Genomic DNA, 9,182 nt, shown 5'->3' with positions numbered 1-9,182 from the left:
GACAGATTGCCACCAGTCCCTACCATTCTCTGCTGCTACCACATTAAGAGGCACCAAACTGTGTGCTTCACAGCCGGTTTTAAAGTGCATTAAGAATTGTGATTGTAATTGTTTTTTATTTGAAAATATTTTAAAATAATATTTTTTATTTTTAAAAAATTATTTTTAATATTAACATATTAAAATAAAATAATTTAAGACATAAAAAATATTAATTTAAAAAAAAACAAGAACAAAAATTACCTACTCCAGGAGGATTGTTACGACGAGTGTTTCACTCCTTTCTTTTGCCCCAGATTTGAAGGGGGAAAAAAGAAAAAAAAGAGGAGCGAACTCTATTATCCCTAACATTTTACATTTACCATTATGTTCATTTATTCAATCCAACCCTTTGTGTTTAAATTACCCTTCTCTTTCGCTTCAGATCTCATCAGTACATGAAGGTCTTTCAAGAAGTTTTATTCATTCCTTTTTTGCGAAGAAGTAAATCTGAAAAGACTAAAATTGGGTGGAGCTTTTGGTTGGCAACCACAAGTAGTTTCCTCTTTTTGATGTCAAATTGCTTTCCTTTCTAAGAAGCTAGGGCTTTCTAGGTGCCATTGAAGCCACAGATGTTCTCTTCCACCAGCAGTACTATCCATCTTTTTCAGAGCCTTTCCTCTTCTCCTTTCAACCCTCCTCCTTACATTACTGACCATGAAACTACTGACATTTTCCATCAACACCACCACCACATTGATCCGCTCACAATTCCTTCAGTATCAACCAACCCATTACCAGTCACTGAGACCGTGATGAACATGGCAGCTTCAAACAACAGCATGATGTCTGAGCGAGATGTTACTGCTCTCGATGGAGAACTATATAATCGTTCTCATTTTCTTGCTGGGAAAAAATCTGTGAAGAAAGATAGGCACAGCAAAATCTACACAGCTCAAGGCTTGAGAGATAGGAGAGTGAGATTATCCATTGAAATCGCGCGTAAGTTCTTTGATCTCCAAGAGATGCTAGGGTTTGATAAAGCAAGTAAAACCCTAGACTGGCTTCTCACCAAATCAAAATATGCCATTGAGGAACTAGCCAAGAATGGAGGTGAGAAATGCTTGTCTTCTACTTCTACTAATTGTGAAGTTGTATCCGAAAGTGGGGACCTAGAGGACAGAGTACCTTCAGAGAGTCAAAAGCAAAAGATGAAGAAGATGCAAAACATGGCAGTCGATCTTCTTGTCAAAGAGTCAAGGGCAAAAGCTAGAGAAAGAGCTAGGGAAAGGACTAGAGTGAAAATGTGTACTAGAAGGCTCCATGAGACAAAAAAATGTCCTGACTTTAGTTGCTTGAAGCAGCCAAGTCCCTTGAACCAACATCAATCATGGGAGAAATCATCCTCTTACAATGGCACATCCTCCATGAAGGTTGTTGCTCGTGGTCAAGTTGAAGATCCAAGCTCTCACCACTCACTTGCCAATCATTCTCCTAAAGGAAACATCATCGAAGAATCGATAGTGATGAGGAGGAAGTTGAGGCCATCTGCAACAATGGGTTATCAGCAAAACCTTCTAATGTTAAAAGAAGCAAGTTGCAACAACAACAGCAACAGCAACAGCAGCTACTTACCCAATTTAGCCCAAAATTGGGACATTAGCAGTGCAATTGCGCACTCCAGCTTCCGTCCTTTTACCACCATGAATCCGTCTACAGGTTTGTTATGAGAACACAAAACTTCTCACATTTCAGTCACAATTGATTCAATCTCAACCTCGATTTTTGCAGAAATACAACTGAATGGAAAACTTTGGGGGACTGGGAACAATTGATGTCAACAGTATTGTATAAGATGGTGTTATGAACAATACTATTTAAAGATGTAAGCTTCAGTTCTCTTGCTGAATCTCTTGGTATCCTAGAAATAGAGTACCTTTCAAATAAAAATAAATTAATCTCTTATCTCTGTATATTTGTCTCCCTCAATTCTATGATATTTTGCTAATTACATTTTGGTTTAGCAGATAACAACTCAACTTAATGTTGGCATACAGATCCAGTAAGTGCTTTAAAACATCAATATTGCATCTAAATCAAAGTACAAACTTAGCTAAAATATGGCTCTCCATATGTTTTATATTTTATTTGAGTGCTGCTACTAAAAGTTTCCTCAAAATTTACCTACTCTTGTTCTACAAAGAAAATTCCCAACACCAGAAGCTCCCTTTTATTTTCAACATAAGAAGTTGATTCCATAGCAACCACACACTGGAAGAATGAGTATGGACAATAGGGATTCACTTTTGTCAAGGAGGATGTTTCATTCCTAGAACTATTGGTTAAAAGCATTATAAAACAAAATTAAAAAAAAAACTTCAAGCTGTATATGGAACTAACAACCACTGAGCTTTAGAGGATGATTTATTCTTTTCCATTTTTTCTTGGATTTCTTTGGAACTGATTATGGCAGACACCATTCAGAACATTCTACCTCCATAGTTTTACATGCTGCATGGCTTGAGAACTGCTAAAACTAAATAAAGTTGGAGCTAAAACCATATACTTCCTACAAATAAAAAATAAAAAGAATTTAGAGTTTACTGAAAATAATTAGGGCAATTCAACTGTGCTATACGAAAATTATTAATAGTAAAACACACAGGATTTAAGTTAATGCTTTGAAATCCTTACTGGCAATTTAATTGTATGTAGACGAAGGTCTAGCTTGTGTTCACTTTCAAGTAAACTTGACCACTTCTATACAATATTTGTTGATTTCACATTTCTATATACTTACCTCATCTAGAAACATCAATTAATTTTATAATTTCCTCTTCTTGTCTGACTAAGAAAATTATATAAATCAAATGATTTTAAAAATTAGAAGCTTGTTAACATGTATAAGAGAAACAAAACCCTCTTATATATGCATACTAATCTATGATTTACAGATTAAGAAATTGCTAGAAAATTATATGCTTTGTTTTTTATCTATAAAACAAATATTCATCATTCTATGACATTACCAATTTACCTTTTATTGTATCCACATAAGTAGAAAAATTACAACTATAAAAAAGAGAATTAATCACATTTTGGTGAACTGAAAAAAATCTCGATATACAAACTAAGAGATGTTTAAATTGTTTCCTTTCCCCCCCCTTTTTCATACTTTATATACCTTCAAGCGTCTGTGGTGGAAATCCTGAAAGTTATTGCATCCATGCTTGAACTTGCTGCTACAATCTTGTTCATTCGTGTGACCAAAAGAGCAATGATATATCTCCTGTTTCAATACAAAATGATATACTAAAACCAATTTGATTATGGGAAAATTAATTTGTTCATCAGTTTCTGGGAAATAAAAATAAGTTTGAAGAGATAGACACATTTTACTACTTGTTACTTTTCCCATAGAATCATATATGGAGATCTACCTCAAGTTATTTGCTTGCACTTGTACCTACCTTCCTCCTGAATATTATTAAGATTCGCTTTAATTTCTCCAGTAGTTGAATTTGGTTTTCATTCACAATACACTTAACTTTTTTTTATGAATGACATATTCTTAACTTTATTTATTATTTTTACATATTCTAGTTATTTATTTTATATGGGATTGGTTTTCTAACATGACATATATCATTGTCACTTAAATAAATTGATGTAAGAAAAAGAGAGAATGTTACTATATATTTCCTGTCATCATGCTTTCCATGATGTTTGTGACAGTTTTCATCACATCTAACAACATTAATTTCTGGGACATCTAATTAATGCATTATAGCAAGTACGTTTTGCCTTCTAGCATTGAGTATGAAAAATGAGAATAGATGTTTAACCAAGTTATACAGCAGTCCCATAAAATCTCCATGAATTCCACTTTCTCATGTCTTCCTACCAACAGACAGAAGCCTATGTTTAAGTCAACAACCTTTTTGACTCAAAGGTCGAATTGCTTGTAAATAAGTAGAGCCACCATTTTATCCTAATGCTTTGTAAGCACTACCTGCATATGTAACTAGTTATATCTGACAGCAAAAATGCAGTTTGATATACATTTGAATATCATTTTTTGTCGTTTATGTATACAGTTTGATATACAATAAGAGTATAATCATTCTGTTAATTGCATTTAAGAATATACTTAAAATAAGCATCACATGAAACAGATAATGACCCTTCTCTATCTTCTTCTTTTTTCTTGAGAAATATTTAAATATAGATATTTGAAACAATTCAAGCTCTTAATTATAATCTGTTTTCCTAGAAATTAAGGACACATATCTTAAGAATTTATTGTGCTAAAACAAAATTATTGCATTATGCATTCCGATGGCAGCTATCCTCTAATAAATTAACTCTTATTCTCATTTGAAAGATATGAAGTTATATATATATATATATAATCCTATAGAAAGTAAATAAAAAAAGAATTATGAAGTTCAATTTCAAACCAATCTAGAATTGAAGGATAATATTGAAAAAAATCAATTAAAAAAGACAAAAAAATAACATAAGTCAATCCAGACTAATTTGTTAAACCTGGGACCTAAATCATGAGATTGTGATAACTTCATAAAAAATAAATAAAAAAATTATAAATCTTCATTCCTAATAGACCCAATATTGAAGGTTGAAATCGAGAAGAGAATACTAACTACATCTATGAGATCGAGAAAACTCCACGGAAAGTAAATTAAAAAAAATCATAAAGGCTAATTTCCAAGCAACCTAATAATGAAGGATGGAATTGAAAGAAAAAAAACAAAGAAAAGAAAAGAATATTGAGTTGTTGGAGGGTGACATTGAAAAAAAAAATTCAATTAAAAAACTTCAAAAAACATTAACTGAGTCAACTGAGGTTAACCCACCAAACTCATGACTTTGATCATAAGATTGAGATAATCTCATAGAATTAAAATCAAAAAGAAATTATGAAGACTAATTTCTAGCCAACCTAGTGTTTAAAAATAAAATAAAAATAATCAATTAGAAAAAGTGACAAAAGAAATTACTCAAGTCAACTTGGACTAAACTATTAAATTAGAAACCTAGGTCATGAGATCAAGATAAATTAATTGAAAAAAATTGAAAAAAATTATGTCCAATAGATCTAATATTGAATGTTGAAATAAATAAAAAGCTAAATCAATGAGACCCGTATATAACATGACAGAAAGAAAATAAAAAACAATTATAAAACACAGTTCCCAAAATAATCTAATATTAAAAGATAAAATTAAGAAGAAAAACTAAAAAAAAATTGGGTTGTTGAAATGTGAAATTGAAAAACAAAACTAAAAAATCATAAAATATTATTTTAGTGAATATTGTTTTATGGGTGTGGCTATAATGATTTAGGGTATTTGGCTTGCTAGGAATGATTTAATCTTCAATAACAAAGTGCTAGATTGGGACTCGATCTTTGTTTTGATCCTACATTGTCTATCTACATGGTTGCAGACCACTAAGGCGAATTTTTCTTACACTAGTAATGATCTTTATCGTAGTGCGGATGACATTTTTAGATGAACAAACTAAAATAGATGCAGTTGTATAGTTTATCTCATTTAGATCATATGTAAACCCCTAATAAAAAAAAGGATAAATATGAGTTAAATAGGGTAATTATTAATTAAAAAATAATAAATACAGGAAAAAAAGGTTGAATGATGGTAAAATGGTAACTAGCCAAACAAGGCCTAGGGTTATTAAAAGGAGAGGTATAAATACAATGAGACAAGAAAATCAGCTCATTTTCTTTTCTCTTAGGGTCGCTCGGGACACCCCAAAAACATTTTCCTTCATTGTTCCTCTTTATTGAATCCTTTTTGCATGTCCTTGCTAAAACAATATTGAGTAAGATTATGAGTTTGTAAAGAGAGAAAGCTTTTTTCCTTCATTTATTTTCTTAAAATCTTAACAAAATAAAGGGGTTAGGGAGAGGATTGAGAGCTTTAAGTGAGATTGAGTTTTCCTTTGAGAGAAAACACATTGAGAGTAGGAACTTTGACATCTATATCTTCATTTTCACTGTTAGATCGGGCTTTGTTTTGGGTATATTGTTCATCATGATGTTCGTTAAATTCTAACCAAATGGATTTTTCATATCAGGTTTTGTTTGAGAAATATAGCCAGTGGACAATTTCTAGAGAAAACACTCTTCTGCACAGTTGTAGTCGTCAGATGTTTGCTCCTTCATCAACCGTTAAAATGGGTTGTAATTTTGATTCATTGTCCATCCAGGTGTTCTCTAAAGTGTTAACAGTGGAGATCAAAAACAAACATTTCAGGCAGATATTGTTCTTCCTTAACAATAGATATGTAATCTTTAAGGTCAGTTTGGTTAAACACCTTGTTCTGGTAATATAACCGTTGGATGATATTGATATTTGAATATGTTATGAGTATTATGATGAACTACAACTTGACCATTGGGATTGGCTTGAATATCACGTTTCTGTTAATTATTGGTGTTTGAAACTGCTGTTAGAAATGTAAACCAAAAACAGACTAGCCGTTTTGAGAAACAGTTAGACCAATTTAAGAAATGATGAGACCATTTCTTAAAATGATTAGACCATTTTGTCTACTGTTTTGTTGGAGCTCAATTTTATGTTTTGGTCTTTTCTTGACTTTCTTTAATTCATTTGTGTTATTTAAGGGATATGAATGATTATTATGGGAAAAAGAAAAACATAATATATGTGTATGCATGAAAGAAGCTTACATAATAGCATTGCTTAAATTAGAACGTTATGAGTTTCAAATCTTAAGTTTAATATATGATAATGTAAGAGTACGTGTATTCATGCAGGATAAGTACTCAAATTGTTAAAAGAATGTTGAAAAGTATATTCTTGATATTTAAGACGCGAATTTGATGTAAGACATGTGATGAGATCTTGTGAAATTATTGATTTAAGTTGAGTGAATTTGAGATATTGAATGCTTATGATGTAATGTGGAAGCTTTGGAAATTATAAAAAAAAAAAGTAGACTTATTGAATTAAATGGATACTTGGTATACGATGATATTTGTCTAGAATGTATAGAAATAAGGTTTGGAAACCTTGATGTTGAAATTTCTAAATGGAAAATGTGTATGTGTATGGAATTTTAAGGATTTTCCTTGTTAATTGTTTGAAAATGATGATTGAATGAGAATTGAAATAAAATATTGATATTGGTTACATTGTTGATGATAAATGTATCATTGGTGGTATAAGTGAGGCTAAAGTAATAAGATAGCAACAAGGAGCGACAATATGTACAAAAGATCGAGGTGCATGAATATTCAAACCTTATCTTTTTAGAATTTATACAATTTTAATTTATGAAATTCAAGATTTCTTTGCTATGATATAATTGTGAATTGATATTGTATTTGATGGGATTTTGTACTAATGTTTTTTTTGAAAGGAACAGGATATGATGGGATTATGTGATAATGTGATTATGCATTGAATTAGATATAATGGAAACTATGTGTTAACGTGATTATGAGTTTAAGTTGGATACGTTGAGACAATGAATATAGATTGCATAGACATGGTAAATGTTTAAAATAGAATGAGGTTGTGCATGAGAAATTTGATGAAATAGTTAAATTAGATAGATGATCATCACCTTCCTCGTATTTAAATAGGGTTAGTTTTGTTTATTTTTTACTGTCAATATTTTGTTATATATATAAAGAAATAAATGCAAAAGAAAGAAAGGTATAAGGGTACCAATATATTAGATTTATTGGCATCCGTATAGGGGTGGCTGGATTTATTGGCATTCGTAAAGGGATAACTAGAATTATTGGCATCCTTAAAGGGATGATCATATTTATTAGCTTTTATAAGGGGATGGTCGGAATGATTGGCATCCGTGAGGGGGCGGTCGGATTATACTTAGTGGTCATAGTATTGGTGACTAAGATGAGATATAGAATGAAACTTGGTAACCGTGATATGAGGATTAAGAATAAGAAAGGAATGATACTTAATGATTGCAGATATAAATTGATAGTTGATGATCAATTATTGGTACTTTAAAATATAGCAAGTGTTGGTGTTTAGTTTCCAGAAGAATGATAATTAAGGAAGCAAAGTATGGTTTGGTTAATGATAGGATAATGATGTAGGTTCTTATTTCTCTATGCTTCTATTTAAGTTGAAAAGTCCTTTAAATTAAATTGTGGACAATGAAGGTTACTTCCTAGTTGTTCCTAATAAAAAGAGAATTCATGTTGTTGTCTTCATTTTTTAATGAAGACCATTGTGTTGTTATTTCCAATAATTAGAAACTATTGCGTTGTCTTTTCCAAGTGTGTTGAAACCATGGTGTTGTTGATTCCAATAAATGAAAACTATTGCGTTGTCTTTTTCAAATGGGCGAAAATCATGGTGTTGTTGATTCCAAATAACAAAAACTATTAAAACTATCCTCGATTGTACAATGAAAACCATTGTGTAATATGAAGAATCAATGCTTAAAAATGTATATGATAGAGGGGTTGATTGATAACTTAAAACTTAATATTGTTTGATGTGCTACTAAGTTAAAACAAATGTTAAGGGGGGTGATAATATAATAAATAGTTGTGATACCTAAAAAATAGAAAATCTGATAATGTTACAAAAGAATTATGTTAAGTGATGATAGTGATGTAAAAACATGAGACTAGTATGCATAGTTACTTTAAGGATTGTACCCAAAAAAATTGGTAACTAAGAAAATAAAATATTAATTAGTTGATCGAGGAATCAGAAATTAAGAAAATGAGTTGCTGCGTAGTGATGTGTAATCAGTAACCTCATAGTTGAATGTATTATGTAATTCGTTATAAAGTAAAGACAGCGTCGAAAGTGATAAATATGAATTTAGATGTCATAAGATAATGCATAAAAGGAAAACGAAAAGAATATAAGATGAATTGTGAGAAATGATGAGAAAGAATCAAATGGAGAAATAATTGAACTAGTGGGTGACTGAAGGCTATTGCATATATGTAATAGAGTTATTTGAAATTGTGTTACCTAAAAGGTTAAAAAAAAATTGAGAAAATGTGTAAGTTATAGGGGAAACTCTGCTACAGATTTGGTAACCTAAAGGATCAATAATGGAATGAATTGTTTAGATAAATTGCACACAAAATAATTATTTACCACATTATACTCAAACAAAATGATTAAAAATGCGAAAGT

The 9,182-nt window shown here is 30.9% G+C and overlaps 1 protein-coding gene across 2 annotated transcripts; it reads left to right on the top strand.

The window, feature by feature from the left end:
• The first annotated feature begins 302 nt into the window (after positions 1-302).
• Positions 303-6,405, top strand: LOC18107402 (transcription factor CYCLOIDEA). 2 transcript variants are annotated; one of them, XR_002978624.2, is made up of 4 exons: positions 303-1,698; positions 1,771-1,864; positions 2,007-2,041; positions 6,100-6,405. XR_002978624.2 is itself a non-coding variant. In XM_024588437.2 (2 exons), exons 1-2 carry the CDS (start codon positions 612-614, stop codon positions 1,812-1,814), a joined length of 1,131 nt encoding a protein of 376 aa, XP_024444205.2. In that variant the 5' UTR covers positions 303-611; the 3' UTR covers positions 1,815-1,944. The 2 variants fall into 2 exon arrangements, 1 of the variants encoding a protein (XP_024444205.2); XM_024588437.2 differs by lacking the exons at positions 2,007-2,041; positions 6,100-6,405 and having other exon boundaries at positions 1,771-1,944.
• The last annotated feature ends 2,777 nt before the right edge of the window (positions 6,406-9,182 follow it).

This window comes from Populus trichocarpa, chromosome 17 (assembly GCF_000002775.5).
Source record: "Populus trichocarpa isolate Nisqually-1 chromosome 17, P.trichocarpa_v4.1, whole genome shotgun sequence".
Taxonomy (NCBI): Eukaryota; Viridiplantae; Streptophyta; class Magnoliopsida; order Malpighiales; family Salicaceae; genus Populus; species Populus trichocarpa.
Note: the sequence above shows the minus strand (reverse complement) of the source record. Positions and strands in the feature narration are given on the sequence as shown.